This window comes from Ceratotherium simum, chromosome 7 (genome assembly GCF_057802395.1).
Source record: "Ceratotherium simum simum isolate JZ-2026a chromosome 7, ASM5780239v1, whole genome shotgun sequence".
Classification (NCBI taxonomy): domain Eukaryota; kingdom Metazoa; phylum Chordata; class Mammalia; order Perissodactyla; family Rhinocerotidae; genus Ceratotherium; species Ceratotherium simum.
Window position 1 is genome coordinate 12098551 of NC_141906.1, and position 17441 is coordinate 12115991.

The 17441-nt window shown below is 42.8% G+C and overlaps 2 protein-coding genes across 2 annotated transcripts in view; both read right to left on the bottom strand.

Annotated features, from left to right (window-relative positions):
- LOC101389158 (L-lactate dehydrogenase C chain) overlaps positions 1-3680 on the bottom strand; it is a 51374-nt gene extending 47694 nt beyond the window's left edge. Inside the window, exons 1-2 of the mRNA XM_087433118.1 lie at positions 2509-3680; positions 2101-2235 (exon numbers count right to left, since the gene is read on the bottom strand). Coding sequence (XP_087289244.1) covers positions 2101-2226 — 126 coding nt within the window. The 5' untranslated portion in view covers positions 2227-2235; positions 2509-3680. The remainder of the gene's footprint in view (positions 1-2100; positions 2236-2508) is intronic.
- A 3600-nt stretch (positions 3681-7280) lies between these two features.
- Positions 7281-17177, bottom strand: LOC101388017 (L-lactate dehydrogenase A chain). The gene is made up of 8 exons (XM_004418493.3): positions 17075-17177; positions 14742-14891; positions 12979-13096; positions 11622-11795; positions 10995-11168; positions 10170-10287; positions 8598-8721; positions 7281-8013 (listed from the first exon to the last, which is right to left on the bottom strand). Exons 2-8 carry the CDS (start codon positions 14865-14867, stop codon positions 7849-7851), a joined length of 999 nt encoding a protein of 332 aa, XP_004418550.1. The 5' UTR covers positions 14868-14891; positions 17075-17177; the 3' UTR covers positions 7281-7848.
- Positions 17178-17441: the final 264 nt, after the last annotated feature.

The window sequence follows — 17441 nt, forward strand, 5'->3', positions numbered from 1 at the left end:
ACAGCAACTAGAAGGATGTGCAACTATGACATACAACTATCTACTGGGGCTTTGGGGGAAAAATAAATAAATAAAATTAAAAAAAAAAAAATTCAAAGAGAGAGACTAAAGGAGGTGCTTCATGGAGCTAAGCTCAGACCTCTGGACCAGGCAAAACTTGGCTGCTGCTGATACCACTGAAACGGAAAGATGAGGCCCATGCTGGGGGTTCCAAAAGAAACTGGGAGTAAAAGGGTTCTTGTCTTACTGTCCAACATGCAGACTTTCAATTAATCCTATTGCTTTTGATAAGATGCCTGTTCTCTACCGTCCTTGATGTCTTGAGTGCAAAGCCCGTCTGATTCAATTTCTCCAAAGAATAACATCCTTCCCCTTGCCTGCTGGAACATAAGAGGTAGCTGCCTGGCTGATTAAGCTACAGAAGAGAATCAGGTGGTTTTCCTTCTCATCATATGAACGTTCAATCAATCCTCCTATTTTTAGTCCCATCCCTCACCTCCATCTTGTAAGGCAACTGGTAATTCCAATTCCTGAGCCCTTCTGGGATTCTGGAATTTAAGTGTCTTTGCTTCTTCTTGTCATCTCCCTCTGCAGGTTTCCAAAAATTGTCTAAATAATATGGTAAAGCTTTTAAGAGCACAGGTCTGAAATGCCAAAGTTTGAATTCTGGCCCCTTTACCTAGTAGTCATTTAACCATGAGCAAGTTATTTAACATCTGTGCTTCAGTATTCTCATTTATAAATGGAGATAAATTTATAAATTTATAAATCTATTATAAACCCAAATAAATATATATTATATATATTTATATATAAATATAAATCCAAATAAATAAATATACCCATTTATAAATCTCATTTATATTGAGAGACAGACATATAGACCAATGGAATAGAATAGAGAGTCCAGAAATAAACTCCCACATATATGACCAAATGATTTTTGACAAGGGTGCCAAGACCATTCAATGGGGAAAGGACAGTCTTTTCAACAAACAGTACTGGGATAACTGGATTTTTACACGCAAAAGAACAAAGTTGGACCATTTACTTTACACAATATACAAAGTTAACTCAAAATGGATCAAAGAACTAAATGTAAGACCTAAAACTATAAAACTCTTAGAAGAAAAGATTCATGATATTGGATTTGGCAATGATTTTTGGATATGACACCAAAATCACAGGCAACAAAAGTAAAAATAAATAAATTGAACCACATTAAAATTAAAAACTTCTGGGCCAGCCCTGGTGGCTTAGTGGTTAAGTTCAGCGTGCTCCACCTCAGCGACCCGGGTTCAGTTCCAGGGTGCAGACCTACACAGCTCTGTTAGCCGCCATGCTGTGCTGGCAGCCCACATACCAAAAAAAAAAAAAAAAAAAATAGAGGAAGACTGGCACAGATGTTAGCTCAGGGTGAATCTTCCTCAGCAAAAAAACAAACAAATTTCTGTGCATCAGAGGACACAACCAACAGAGTGAAAAGGAAACCCATGGAATGGGAGGAAATATTTGAATATCATGTATCTGATAAGTGGTTAATATATAAAATATAAAAAGAACTCCTACAACTCAACAACAACAAATAACCTGATTTAAAAATAGGCAAAAGATTTGAATAGACATTTCTCCAAAGAAGATATACAAACGGGCAACAAACACATGAAAAGATGCTCTGGAAACAGAAAGGAAAAGTAAAGGACTTTCGTGGTTATTTCATCAAATTTGGTACTTTTTGTTTTACAATAAGCATATAGTACTTACACAATTTAAAAAAATTTTTAAGTATAAGCCATTGGGAAATACGATTTTCACCCACTACTCTTCGAGGAAGACAAGGTAACGAATCATTTCAACAAAAACTGTTACAATATTAACAAAATAATCCAATCCATGTGTCTTATGAATAAACTGAAATAGTCTAGCCATGCCTGACACATGGCAAACTCCAAATAAATGTTCCTTAAATTATGTCAAAATCAAACGAGAGGATGTATATTTGCTGTCAAACGATTAGCCTTGCAACCTGAACTCACCAGCATCTACAAGACCTACAAGTGCTTACCCGATTTTCAGCCACAAGACAGGCTGATCACTTACCTTCAATAAGATACAAATAGCACAAGCCATGCCTACAGCGCCAGTTCCAACAATGGTGATCTTATTCTGGGAGGTTTTATCTTCCTCAATTAGATTCTCAATAAGCTGCTCCTTGACAGTTGACATTTTGAGAACCTGAGAGCGATAATGCAATTTCAGTGGAATCAAACTCCCTCAATTAACCTCTCACAGTCACCGATGTACTAACCACACCGCACATTTACAGAGCTACTGCTTGAGTTTGCAGCATGTTGCGGGGTGGGCAAAAGAAAGCATTTCCCGGTCCAGGGGTGTGGAGAGGTGGAGCAGGACCAGTGTAGCCATCAGTGGGAGGGCTTGGGGCACCACGGGCCTTCTGATTTCTCCCTGCCCCCAGCCACCATTTTCGCCCCAGTACCAGACACTCACAAACGCTTTGCTTGCGCAACTGAGCACAGATAGTCCGAAAGCACAGCGCACTGCCTTTGAGTAAGATAAAAGAAGAAAGCAACAGCAGTAAGACGCAGCAACCGTAGCCGACGTGCGAGGCCCGACGACGGTTACTCCCAGCACCGCGCGCAAGCACGCTCCCTCGCACGGCTCTCTGCGTCAGCACGCAAGCTCCGCCCCCGGCCGGCCCAGACGCAGGCGCATTGGCAGGCGCTCGACGTCCTCGCGGCCTGGTGGGTTTTCTGGGTGGCGACGGTTATTTCCTCAGAATGTCCGTGTGCAGAATTCTGGAGGTCGTGAAGAGTGTGCAGGAGAGGGATGTCGGCGTGTTGCTTCATTTCCTTCAGCCTGCCTCGGCCTGGGACTGACTGTAGGGCAGGCTTTTTGGAGACCCCAGTACCACTCGGCCAAGCTTGAGACCCCCATGGGCAAGAACTCTCCAGAGAGCGCTGCCTATGCTTGGGCGGGGAGCAGGGGGCAGCTTCAAACGGCAGATCCAGGCGACTGCCTCCAGATTCCGGACTGCGCAGCGGGCGGCTGAGGCAAGATGGAAGATGGGCGGCTGGCTTGGGGATGCGTTGGCGGAGCGCAACGCCTGAACAGACCTGAGCCGCCTCTTTCTGGGAGGACGGGCAGAAGGGACCTGGGCTTCTAAGGATGGCAAATATAAGTCAAGGGTGGGCTTGGGCATGACCAATCTGAGTTTGAAGAATATACTTTTTGATGCACTTATCACGCCCTTGTCCACGCATTTATTTGCAAGAATTTAAAAAATTATTCTTAAGCTCTGGACCTTCAGGACCGAGTGCTGATACAAAGTTGGAATTCTCTTGAGAGAACAGACAGCAGTCATGAAAAGGAAAGGCCACGTCTAGTTTTCTAAGGGCGCTTTTAATTTACGCCTGGGGTTGATTTATAACGCACAGAAAGGGACAATCTCCTCTATCAACTTCGCCATCGTTTACGTTTGAATCCTTTTCAAAATCGAAAGGGTAATCCGTTTTCTGTATCAAAGCCTATGGTTGGTTCTGGTTGTGGGTCAGATCATGAATAACTGCTTAAAACCCTTCAATGGCTTTCCCTTACACTTAGAAGAACCAATTTCTACCACAACCTAAAAAACATTCAAGATTTGGCCTCCATCTGCCCCTCCAACTTCATCTCAAGCCTCTCACCACCCTCCCCCCCAGCTTTTGGGCAGCTTTTTCTTGGCTCAGGACTTTTTGCTGATCTGTATATCTGAAGAGTTCTTTCCCAGCTCTTCTCAAAGTTGATTTCTCATGTTCAGTTTTGAGCATAGATGAGGCTCCCTCCAGCTTTCTTTGACCACTGTGTTGACTACCATCACCTCCCCATCTCCTGTTTCTCTTATGGCATTTTTACAACCTACTACCAGCCCCATGCAAGAAGTCCCCCGTGGTAGACAGGTGTGGCAGCCGCTGTTGGTCCTGGACTTCCACGTGCTCCTGTGCCTCCCTCCACAGCAACTCCAGGTGGTTGCACCTCGTTTACCACAGAGCTGAGGGAGACACTGCTGGCCAGGATGATCTCAAAATTTGAGCTGTACGCCTGCCTCAGGCCCCTGGTGGCCAAAGGAGGTGTATCTTGGTAGTGACCAAACTCCTGCTCTAGGTGAAGAAAGAGGCTCTTCCGTTCATACCTGCCCAGGGCGCATGGGCATTGGCAGGCACATGAAGTCCTCTCTGTCTGAGTGGTCTCTCTGGATGGCTGAATCCAAGCTAATTTACCATTTTGCTTGATTGCAGTGATGTAAATACAGGATAGCAGAGATTTGTCTTCTGTATTCCAACATTACCAAACTATAGTAGGCACTCAGCAAAGAATTTTGAAAGAATATGGCTTTGAAGTCCTGATAGTTTTATTTTGGCAACATGGGCTTTAGTGGAAAAACATCTACCTGTCTGTCTATCTATCTATCTTACACACATATGTACAGATAGACATAGATCTATATATATGGAAGGAGGACCATGGGTTGAACCTCCCATTTGCTTCCCCCAGTAACTGGCAACTTGTGTGAGATGCGGCTGCTTAATCCACATCCCAGGGTTATTAAGACTAAAATGAGATCACGTTCCATTAAAAACAATCAGGGTTGGGCTGGCCCCATGGCTTAGCGGTTAAGTGCGCGCGCTCTGCTGCTGGCGGCCTGGGTTCAGATCCCGGGCGCGCACCGACGCACTGCTTCTCTGGCCATGCTGAGGCAGCGTCCCACATACAGCAACTAGAAGGATGTGCAACTATGACATACAACTATCTACTGGGGCTTTGGGGAGGAAAAAAAGGAGGATTGGCAATAGATGTTAGCTCAGAACAGGTCTTCCTCAGCAAAAAGAGGAGGATTAGCATGGATGTTAGCTCAGGGCTGATGGTCCTCACAAAAAAAAACAAAAACAATCAGGGCTCCTTGCAGACTTGGCTTGTTTCTTGCCTGAGGCAGGAAGGTACAAGGTGAACCTGGAACACTTACTGTGCTAGAAAGTAAGGAAGTGTTAACAAGATTAAATCCAAAAATTCATGGAAGATTAGTTTAACAAATCTCTCTTAAGCATTGTTTCTCTCATGTTGGGATTGACTAATTTATTGTATCAAATATGAGCCGGCCCTGTGGCTTGGTGGTTAAGTGCATGCGCTCCGATGCTGTCGGCCAGGGTTCGGATCCCAGGTGTGCACCGACGCACCGCTTCTCCGGCCATGCTGAGGCCGCGTCCCACATACAGCAACTAGAAGGATGTGCAACTATGACGTACAACTATCTACTGGGGCTTTGGGGGAAAAATAAATAAATAAAAATTATTGTATCAAATAATATGAAGTTAATAAATGTAAATACATTTTAAAAAAGAGACTGAAGGTGCCTCAGAGTTTCCAAAAGGTTATAGGAATAAGTACACATTTCTTTTAGGGGTAATTAAAAAGTTCTAAGACAGTGGTGAAGATTATGCAACTATGTGAATCCACAGAATTGTACACTTTAAAAGGGTGAATTTTATGGTGTGTAATTATATCTTAAGGAGGTTATTTAGGAAAAAAGCCTAGAGGAAAGCAAATCCTATTATGATAGTTAATTGTCAAGACTATGTCAGTCTTGTCCTTTTACATTTGAGACACATTTTTTTAAAAAAACAATTATTTCTTTTAACTAGCTCTCAGGAGGGAAACTTTGGGAAAAGATCCTGGAGGAGTGATGACAAGTTGTTCTAGATAACCTCTACAGGTGCATTTTTCAAGCCTAGATAAGGGTCACAGTTATAGAAATATTTTGAGGGAAATCTAAAGAAAATTTTTGAGTAGACAACTACCAGGACTACTTGGTTTAAAATTCTTAAATACCATTGTTACTGACCTCTGGAGAGCAAAGGTTCTTCAAAATCTGTGTCCCCCTATAGTAGCAAAGTAACACTGCTTATGTTCGTTCAGTTGGCAAATGTCTTTTACATTCATGTGTAGAATGTTGTCTGCATGAATTGTTGGGTACCAATTAAGATTAATACTATTATCAAGTTATATACTTTGGGGCTTAGTATAGTCATGCATCGCTTAATGACAGGATATGTTCTGAGAATGCTTTGTTAGGTGATATCGTCATTGTGTGAACATCAGTGTACAGTGTATGTACATACATACATACAAAATTTGCCACCCCATAATGTGTCTCTTTAATGTGAGGACTATTTTAGACTGCTTATTTTTAAGCAACAAATGACTAAGAAAGTTTTTGTTACCTCCCCCTTAACTGCCTAAAAGAATTCAGATTAAAAAACCTGTCTCAGGAAGTGAGCTATCACCTTAGCTAACAGGAACTAGCTGGTAGACAGGGAGGAACCTAGAAAAGCCTGTTTGTTGGACTTCCCGCTGTGTTCTTCTGTTTCTGTGTGGCCAAACACTTGTTTTCCAAATGTTGGCTCCAATTCCTGTGAATTGCCTTCGTTTTCTTTCAAGTCCCTCACTCTCCCCACCCCAAACAGCTTCTTTTGTCATTCGCTGAGAATGGTATTTAAGGTGAAAGCTTTGCCCATTTTGGTGAGTTACTTGGTTTTGCTGGGTTACTCCCATGTATATATGTTATTAAACTATTTGTTTTTCTCCTGTTAATCTATCTCATGTCAAATTAATTCTTAGACCAGGCAGAACCTAGAAGGTACAGGAAAATTTCTTCCTTGCCTACAGTACTTACACAAACTTAGATGGTATAGCCTACTACACACCTAAGCTATATGGTATTATGGGTCAGGGCCGGCACCGTGGCTTAGCGGTTAAGTGCGCGGGTTCCGCTACTGGCGGCCCAGGTTTGGATCCCGGGCGCACACTGACGCACCGCTTCTCCGGCCATGCTGAGGCAGCATCCCACATACAGCAACTAGAAGGATGTGCAACTATGACATACAACTATCTACTGGGGCTTTGGGGGAAAAAATAAATAAATAAAAATTAAAAAAAAAAAAAATCTTATGGGTCTATTGTTGACCAAAACATCATTATGCAGTGCATGACTGTATATTAAAATGATTGATTATAATGGAAATGGTACTAAAACAACCTACTCAATCTAGTCACACCCTTAATATATTAATTCATATTAAACTAAAGTCTGAGCATTAGTAAACAGTACCCCTTAAAAAATCATTGCAGGGTTGCCCAAGAATAACCCAATAGTGGCTCCCAATAATGTAATGAATAAATAGTAGCTTTATGACTTTACATCTTAATATAATAAATTACCAGAGTAGTCACTGTTCAAGGTTTATTTCGTGTTTTAGTTGGTATGACACTTGGATAGCTGGTTGCATTATTTATATGTAGATTTTTCTTTTTACATTACATGGCAATGTACACTATTCTGATACATATAGTACACAAAATAAGATCCTTTAGAATACACAAGACATGCAATACTGGATTTATACATTGCATCCCAGGATGTGATTGACTGAAGAAAAAAAAAGTTGGGCTAGGTCTGTTGGGTGAAGGAACCAGAAGTTATAACACAGAGTAAACACACATCTGGTTTGAAGGGCAACTGCAACATGTGCAACATTGGCAGTGGTGCCTCTGAAGTGCTAGAACTATTTTACACCAACCAGTTTAGGAGTATACAAGGTAAGTATCAATCAGCATCAGGATATAGCTGCAGGATTTGATGAACCATTTGTATTTCTAACTTTAGGAAACTATGTTTTTCCTAGGCTATCTTAATATTACTGCTTTTGTCACAGGTCAGATAAAAAGGACAATATGCACAATCTCCAACTAAAATCCTGTTGCAGCCTAGACAGTGAAGTGGTACATTAGAAGACTTTAAAACTGCAACTCTTTCTGGATCCCCCAAAGTGTATCTGCACTCTTCTTCAAACGGGCCTCTTCCTCAGGAGTCAGAGCCACCTTCACAATATCTGAGATTCCATTCTGTCCCAAGATGCAAGGCACACTAAGGAAGACATCCTCTTTTATTCCATAGAGACCCTGAAGACAAAATGAAAAATATCTTACGTTTTTTGTCTATGAATTCTGGGGTCTCCCAAGACTTTCATCCTCTACAATTGTCAGGCTTATTTAATACAACCTAGTAAGTATAAATTCCTTTCCAGATTTTCAGTTAGGATGTAATAAACATGTAAAAGAAAGTCATTAAAATAGCAGCAAGATTTGCATCCTAAAAGAAAATCTAAACTATTGCCATTATTCATAGCACTTTCCAATTTTTATTGTATAACACCATGGTAACTCTAACTTGAGTATAATTTCTGTTTTTCCCAAAGGACAGAAATCTGCTTCTTTGATGGTCTTCCACCTATCTCAACATAATTGAATAGAGAGTTTTTCAGTCAACAAGTTATCAAGTATTTATGTGCTGAACACAGTGCTAGCAGACACTGATTCTAAGGCTCCACCATGTCTTTTCAAAAATGAAAGTTGCAGGTGCATTAATTTATTTTACTTAAATCAGTGATTGAGGACTTATATTAATCTAATTGCTTTCTAAGAATCTTTTTTAAAAAACAGGAAATAATGGCATTCAAGTACAATGTATCACTACATAGACCTACCTTAATCATGGTGGAAATTGGATGCACCCGCCTAAGATTCTTCATTATACTTTCTGCCAAATCTGCCACAGACAGTCCAATGGCCCAGGATGTGTAGCCTTTCAGTTTGATCACCTCATAAGCACTGTAGGGTAGGGAAGGGCAGGGAAAGGGAGGAAAAAGTAGGGTGCGAGAAACAAAGAAAAACAAAGCTTTCACTGAACACACACTTGATAGTAAATAATGCCACAAAGTTGATTTATACACTTAAGAGTAACCCTTGCCGTGTATACCAGGATATTAATTATAGGGATATTCACAACAGTCCTGTTAGTAATAGCAAAAACATGGCAACAAGCCCAGTGCTCTCCAACAGGGGAATGGATAAACTGTGGTATATTCACATAGAGAGACTATATTTCAAAGTGGAATATTACATAGCTGCTAAACAAACAACTGTAGCTACATGCAACAAAATAGATGATTCTTTAAAATGTAAAATATTGAACTTTAAAAAGTAAATCCAAGAAGATTACATATAGCATGCTTGACTCAGGATTATTTCAAGCCGGGAGGGACTGAGGGGACGGAGGAATGAGTGGGAGAAGGAGCACAGAATTCACTCATTTCCAAGCACCAACAGACTAGTAATTCTAACCCAAGAAACACTACAGTTAGTTGACAGCTATTGTCAATGTTTCTTGGGTTTCGAGGTGGGTTCACAGGTTTTTAATTAAACAAATACAAATAAGAGGGCCTTGCCTAGACCAATCATGATTCATTATTCACTTCTATAGACCTGAGGTCCAGACAAGACTACATCATTTGTAAATAATGCCACCAAGTTGAAAGCTTGTCTGTTTCAACAATTTGTAAGTTATTATTTACATTTTTAGTACCATTATGAATCTAGACATTGCTTAAACTTTATAATCATCTGAATAAACAAGCTAGCTGTGTTTCTATTCATAAAGACTATAATAGGAAATTGGATAAAAATTCTTATTCCTAACTGAATGAATCATACATGCTGTTGAAGTAAAGACAGAATCTCAAAGAGTAGACTTAATCTAACTTGTTTCATCTTTATAGTTTACAATACAAGTGCAGAAAGATTTATCATACTGTAAATTGAGAATTACGGCAAAAAGATAGAGTGTAGCATTAATAAATATCTATTTTTAATACCTTTACCTGTTTTAGAGTATGATCTTTCACACAACTTTTTCTTTTTTTCGTGAGGAAAGTCAGCCCTGAGCTAACATCTGTTGCCACTCCTCCTCTTTTTGCTAAGGAAGATTGGCCGTGGGCTAACATCTGTGCCCATCTTCCTCTACTTTCTATGGGACGCTGCCACAGCATGGCTTGATAAACAGTGCATAGGTCCACACCCAGGATTCGAACCTGCGAACCCCAGGCCGCCAAAGCAGAGCACACGAACTTAACCACTATGCCACCAGGTCAGCCCCAAGATCTTTAACAAAACTTTAGAAAACAAGTTCTCTAACAAAAAGTACTCAAATGGAAATGCTATTAAACTTTTAATAAAAATAATTTTAATCTTCTATATTGCCAAATTATGAGAGCTATTACCTGTCAACCACCTGTTTGTGAACCTCTTTCCAATGTTCCTTATCTGCATCAGTGCCTAACTCAGGGTGCAGATTCTTTAGGGAGACACCAGCAACATTCACTCCACTCCATACAGGCACTAAAAGAAATAGTACAGAATACATTTATTTCCATGTACCATCCAGCAGACTAGTAATTCTGACCCATTTTTCTAATTCTCTTTTCTTATTTGGGGAGGATTACCCACTTTTGGTAGATGGTCAAGACTACCAATGCCCTCACTTTTAGACTTTCGTTGATTAGATTATATAAAACTAAGAATTTTCACTACATTCTAACCTGTTTTCCTAACCTATTGGGATGTTTAATCCATATATATCTGAAATGTAAAGATAGTATGAGATCATAAGGGGAATTTTCTTGGCATAAGGAACTGAGAACTCTGCGCAAATTATAACATCTTTCAACTGTGATAATAACAGAATTTTTTCATACACTCTATTTGGATTGGCTGACTTTTTCAGGGCCGAGCAGTTCAAGTCAAGTATAAACAGCTGTGATATTACATGATTGAGGTCATCGTAAGAGCTGTCATCTTATTTAACATGTCCACTGTAAGAAGTAAAAGAACTTTCATTCCCCATCCCCCATGCCATAAAATATCATACAAAATGGCTAAAATCTCAACAACTCTTAGCATATAATTATACCAAAAGATAGATTTCTGAAAGCCAGTCTACTCTGATGAATGGATATCTGATTTTTGGCTCTGATTTGATAATGGAACCCCTGTAAATATTTTAAACAGTCTTTTTGAAGACAGAGAGAAAATTAAGTCCTGCTTACCACTAGAATCTCCATGCTCCCCAAGGATCCACCCATGACAGCTTAATGGGTGAACTCCCAGCCTTTCGCCCATTAGGTAACGGAACCGGGCTGAATCCAGGTTGCAACCACTTCCAATAACACGGTTTTTGGGAAAGCCGCTTATCTTCCAAGCCACATAGGTCAAGATATCCACTATGAAGAAAACATTTAGACAAAGATACTAGGTAAATCATTAGATAATGATTGGCTACTCAAGATATATGGCTCTGTATGGATCTTGATATTGATTATGACCAATCAGTATTTTTCTTAATATTTTTAAACCTCTATACTATGTATAATATAGCAAATACATTAAGTATTCAAGAAGTGTAGTTGAATGAATAAACTGCATCAATAACACATTATTCATAAACTTATCCCTTATCCAAGATCTTCTTGGGCAAGTAACTAATTTTAAAGTTCCAATTACTTTCAGAGGCATTGTATCCCGTTTAATGTTTTAAACATAACTATTTTACAAAAACACAGATCCACTTTCAGGAGGAAAATGAAAAATATGAGAAATAAATGTGTGTACACAGAATCAGACATAAACCATCAGTTTTACCCTACCTCATCTACTTACGCAACTAAAAGTCTCACCTGGATTGGAAACAACAAGCAACTTGCAGTGTGGGCTGTATTTTACAATATTAGGAATGATGAATTTAAAGATGTTCACGTTACGCTGGACCAAATTAAGACGGCTTTCTCCCTCCTGCTGACGTGCCCCAGCTGTGATAATAACCAGCTTGGAGTGTGCAGTCACACTATAGTCTAGACAAAAAGGAAACAAAAACCAGATTTAGGCCTTTAAGAGAACTCCATGACCTAGCCAGCAAAAATTTGTTCCATACAGTTTTTTTATGGACAATTTTATCAGTGTGTTGTGTAGGTGGCAGATTAATTCCCCCAATGACCCCCAGACTCTTTTAGTTTTTTTGATGAGGAAGACTGGCCCTGCCTAACATCTGTTGCCAATCTCCTTCTTTTTCCTCATTGTCCATGAGCTAACATCTGTGCCAATCTTCTTCTACTTTTTACGTGGGATGCCACCACAGCATGGCTTGATGAGTGGTGTGTAGGTCTGCACCCAGGCTCCAAACCCACGAACCCAGGGCCGCCAAAGCAGAGCACATGAACTTAACCATTATGCCGTTGGGTGGGCCCACTCCTCCTTCAGTTTTTGGAGTTTTATCACTGTGGCCACTTACACGGAATAAGAGTACATCAACACCTTCCTTGTATTCTGGTTTTAGTCACACTGTGACTTTATGTAACTATAACTGGGAGGAGCTGGAAGGAATCAAATGAGATATAGCCCCCAATTTTTTGCCACCTGAGCTCAATGCTCACACTCTTCCATAATTATATTTATACTTAACAACTTAATTGTGGTCATATCAGCCCAGGGACAGGCCTTTTTCTTTTTTTTTTTTTCAAAGCAGAGGCAACTTTACACTTATCAAGCATGTCTTGCTTCTAGTTACCCTGTGGCACAGGATGGTTAACCCAGGGATGAAGATAATGAAGGGAGTTACCTATCAGATAAGTGGTCAATGATTTTCAAAAAGTGTCAAAACGAACACTATTTGGGCACGGTGCTCATGAATGAGAAAAAGTCAAGCCAAGAATATGTGCTGAATAGGCTCATTTACCCTATTCTTAACCCTGTGTCAGTATGTGAAAGGAAGTGGGGGAGTAAGTATATTTAATTTAAATATTTGAAGCAATATGGTTAAATATGGACCCAAGGAGCTTTACTAATTACATTCTAATTCAGATGCTTTCCACATCACAGACAAATTGGATTTTCTTTTAAAACCATTCACTAGAAATTGAAACTTTGGTATCAATAAGCACCAATGCAAAATTGTTCAAAGGCTCTCTTATCCTTAATAAATCCTTAATAAAGAATTAAGTCTAGCATGGACCACAATATAAACTTGTTGAAATCAACCTTTGCTAGAGACAATTTTTGGTGTTCTAAGGAAAAGGCTGCCATGTTGGAGATCCATCATCTCTCCTTTCAATTTGTCTTCAATAACATCAACAAGAGCAAGTTCATCAGTCAAGTCCTAAAAGACATAAAATTTTCAGTTAAATGGAAAATTGCTTACTTCCAAATTTTTAGTAGAGGCATGCAAAATTTCTATATTTCTGGCATAGGAGAGTTCTGCTACTTTATTAGTATGATATACCTCAAAGTAGAGATAGGCCCCCATTTAAAAGCTAACCCACCAATGAACCACACATAGGAAGAAGCACTGACCCTCTCTCCAAGCCTCTCCCCGCACTGGAGCAACCTCTGCAGGAAACTCCATCACCACCGTATGGAGGCAGAACACTGGATTGGAAGTGGTTAGAATAACGTCCAGTTATGTAAAACTGCTCTATTTACTCTCTCAAATTCAGTTTAAAACATTGATTTTAGGTTGTTATTCATCACACAGGTGATATTGATCAGTATTAAGACTTGGAATTAAAAAAAGTGATATTCTGGATCATTCCCTGTTTATGTTTTCCACATATTAACCAACACTAACAGTTTTACATAAAGATATATTTATGCATTGCAAAATATTGGTGAAAAATATCAATTGAACCTATAAAAGTTTATAGGTGTGTCTCAGAGCAAGAGCACCAACAATAGCTTTAATACAAATGGGATGTGTACCATTATAACCACAGAGGTTATACTAGCTAGCTGCAGATCTACCCCAAATCACCTACAGTATAATGAGTGATCTGGCAGCTACTCTTACCCACACCTGAGTTAGAGGGCATCACAGGAAAAGACCATAGACGGGTAAGACCATAGACAGGTAAGACCACAGACGGGTCAGACCATAGACGGGTCAGACCATAGATGGGTCAGACCATAGACGGGTCATAGGTGTGGGAAAAACAGGTGGCATCAATCTCTGATCGAGTGGGTAAGGAATAAGAGTAGGTATACCACGTGGCCTCTCCTAAGAGCACATACAGAACAACCTGTGTTGTTATAAGACCTCCGCATAGCTCATTTCTGTCTTCAGCCCTCTCACTGAAGAGAAGTGAGATTCACTTGAGATTCACTTCTCAGTCGTTTTCTGTTCAGAACCCAGAATTCATCATTTCATTTTATTACAAATTCCAAATCTGAATTTAAAATATTTTAATATTGTAAACAGCCTCAATTTCTTTTTTAGATAAAGCAGGCTTGATTACTGTAAAAAGTGTTCCTTATTCATTCACAAGTTCTCTTTTTCTAATTAAATTTTTAGCTCCATAACTGGTACCAAAATTGCTATCCAAGGGGTGGGGGCAGGGGCAGTAGGGATTTGAGTGACAGGAAGACTTTAAGATTTTCCATTCAGTGTGATTTTAATTTTACTATATGTATGTATCATTTTCAATTCAAAAATTACTTTAAAATAATTTTAGCTTGTTTAAAGGCATGGACTCTTCTTCATTTGCAGGCAATTAATGTATGTTAATACAACAGAGTGAATTGAAGGAACTGAGTCTCCAGTCTAATAACTTTTTATTTTTTTAGTTCAGATACCCTTTTAGTACAGCATCGTGTTTCAAAAGTTTGTTTTACATAAAGTTCTTTGAATGAGTGCATAAACCTAAATATTTGCATATACAATGTGATAATGCAATTCTTGGGAGAGGTAGTGAGGGGATGGGTGGGGTCAAGGTATCCTTGGCTTCCAGTGATGATGGGCTCTCACTTACCTTCATTAAGATACTGATGGCACAGGCCATGCCAACAGCACCAACCCCAACAACTGTAATCTTATTCTGGGGCGCATGTTCTTCCTTAAGAAGATTCTGAATCAGCTGATCCTTAAGAGTTGCCATATTGGACTTAGAACCAAAAGGTATCTAGAGGGGGAAAAACAGGCACTGTCACTGCATCCTCTTTAAATGAACACATTAACCAAAAGCTGTTCTGAAAAATCTTGTTTACTTCCTTTTGGAGTACTTGCCATTAAAAATCACAAGGGATTACTAAAAAGGGGGAGGGAAAAAACCTCAAGATAGCCAAAAGAGAGCTGAAAGGCCTAATGCTAGGGTCTGGTCTGGCTAGGATCCTGGTGTGCAGGACCTCACCTTGGCGTGGAAAAATAATATTGACGTTTGGGTGTAAGTATAGCCTCCTGACGGCTCACTCATCGTGGTGAGCTAACCCCAAGCGGGGCCGGCCTTTCCTCAAACAAGAGGATAGTGAGCTGCCCGCCCAGCTCTACTCCAGTCACCAGGCCTCCCGCCAAGCCTCTCCAGCACCGCAGGTACTCGCGGAGGGCGCCACCAACCGCTGCACGGCGCCACCCGGCTGCCGCGGGACGTGCAGCGAGCTCTGCTCATGCGCGCTCACTCATTTCCCCCGCCCCCGAAGGGGCGGGGATCAGACCAACAGCTCGGTCCGCAGGAGCCCGCGGGTTGTACGCTCCACCCAGATTAGCAGCCACCCCCTCCCTCCCGCCCACCCACGAAACCTGCGCACATGCGCATTCCAGGGCGTTGGGCTAGGACCAGAGCAGTCTAGTAGCTGCTGGCCATTGGGAGGTTGGCAGTGGCCCCGACAGCGGATACCCAAGATGCCCCGCCCGAGATTGGAGACGATTAGGAACTATCCTGCTTCCCGGGTGAGAGGACGTGAGCTCAGAGTCAGATTTTAGTGCTCCGAAGCAGACGCCAACAACGTGAAGCCCCGCTGGCAGCCACCCGGGCCTGGCACGGGGCCAGAGCCAGACTTGAAATCGCAATACCAGGAACCAGGGACTGTTAACCAACCGGGAGGGAGGCGCCTCGTGTGGCTTCTGCAGTGATCCTGGTTGCAAAGGCGTGAGGCCCAGTATGAGGAAATGTTTTCAGTACAGGAAGTGCAGAAATAGCTGCAGAGGCCTGAGGCCTGGAGCCCTAAACTTAACAGATACTTGGTGCAACCCCGGATTTCCAGAGCCGGGGAGGGGGGCTTCGGCTCTGCTAATCCAACCGCGCACTGCGTTCACTGGAGAGATGATCACAGGTTGTATCCCGAAAGCACCACCCCAAAAGTCTCCCGAAAAGTCTGGACACCGCCCCAAAGGGCAAAAATATCCGAAAGGACTTCCAGGCAAGCAGCCCAGAGTCCCCAAGCTGGAATCGGGTCTCTCCTTACAAATCACTGCTATTTCTAGACAGCCTTGTAGGGTTTCTGCAGCCTGGGGGAGGGGAGGGAGGAGTTCTTCCTGCAGAGACCTCCTGGCTTTACCAAAACTTAAGCCCTGGGCTCCAGCGGTTCCTTCAATGTGGGGACACGGGCGGGGGAGGAGCCCTGCAGAAAGAGGGTCTACCCCCCAACTCTGCCACCCACACACCGTGACCTTAGAGATGCCTTTCCTAACCCTCTCCCAGCTTTAGGTTCCCCCATCTGTCAAAAGGAGGGGGTGGTACCGATGATCCAACTCGCAACAGACCGTCCGAGATGAGAGAGAGCTGAGACCCTTCCCGCTTCATCCTTGCACGCACCGTGCCCTGCGTAGCCCCCAATACATCAGTAGCTGCTTAATAAATGTAAATGTAATTTGCGCAAAGAGCGCTCTATAACTGCAGGCAGCGGCCGCCCCCATGCAGCCCACCTCTAGAGAGTCCCAGGGTTAAAATGCGACCCAAGCGGCGCTCAGCGGCTTTCCGGATTCCAGGAACCCGCCCCAGACTGCTGAGGCTTTTTCAGCTCCACCGGCTCCGGGAACTGAGCCGTTTGCCGATTTCGAGCCCGGAGGTATGCTCCACCCTTCGGATCTGTCATCTCCTTGTCCTTCTGCATCCACTCGGGCTTTTGACCTCAGGTTGGGTGCGGCCACCTTCTCGGTTCCCCAGCCCGGCCAGAGGCCACGGTGCCCACTTAGAGCAAAAGCAGGGTGCGGCGGGCTCCGAGCCCACACGTGGCTTGGGCCACCGCCCAGGCCTCTGCACTCTGCATCTGGGAAGCAGCACCCACCGCCCCCGGGGGCAGGGACCCCTTCCCGGGCAGCTCGCTCTCCCGCCCCCTCGGGCGCAGGGCGCGCGGGGCCCGACCGTACCAGGAGCGCACGTCGGGCGGGCAGGCGGGCGGCGGCTGCGCGCGGCGCTGGATCAGGACTTGCTGCAGCTGCTCCGGTCTTCCGAGCCGGGCGCGGGCGGGGCCTTAAATGGGAACCGAGAGGCTGACGTCAGGGGGGAGCCGGGCGGACGTGCGGGAACCCACGTGTGGGTCGGGCTGGGGGCGGGCTCCGAGCCGGGCGGGGCAGTGGAGAGGCCCTGGCGCCGCGCGCGCAGGCGGACCCCGGGCAGATGAACCGAGCCACGTGCGCCCGGACGTCTAAACTGCTGCCCAGAGCCACACTGTCTCCGGCCACAGAAGCCCCGGCCAGAGCCTCCAGCCGGCCCTCAATTTCCTCTTCCGTAAAA

Bases quoted from the DNA above. Each gene is read 5' to 3' on its own strand.
- LOC101388017 (XM_004418493.3), bottom strand. From the start codon at position 14,867: ATGGCAACTCTTAAGGATCAGCTGATTCAGAATCTTCTTAAGGAAGAA. The intron at 11,796-12,978 runs GTTGATTTCAAC...CTTTTTGTCTAG, and splicing joins AAAAATTGTCTCTAGCAAAG to ACTATAGTGTGACTGCACAC. The intron at 10,288-10,994 runs GTAAGCAGGACT...TATTTCTTTTAG, and splicing joins GGAGCATGGAGATTCTAGTG to TGCCTGTATGGAGTGGAGTG.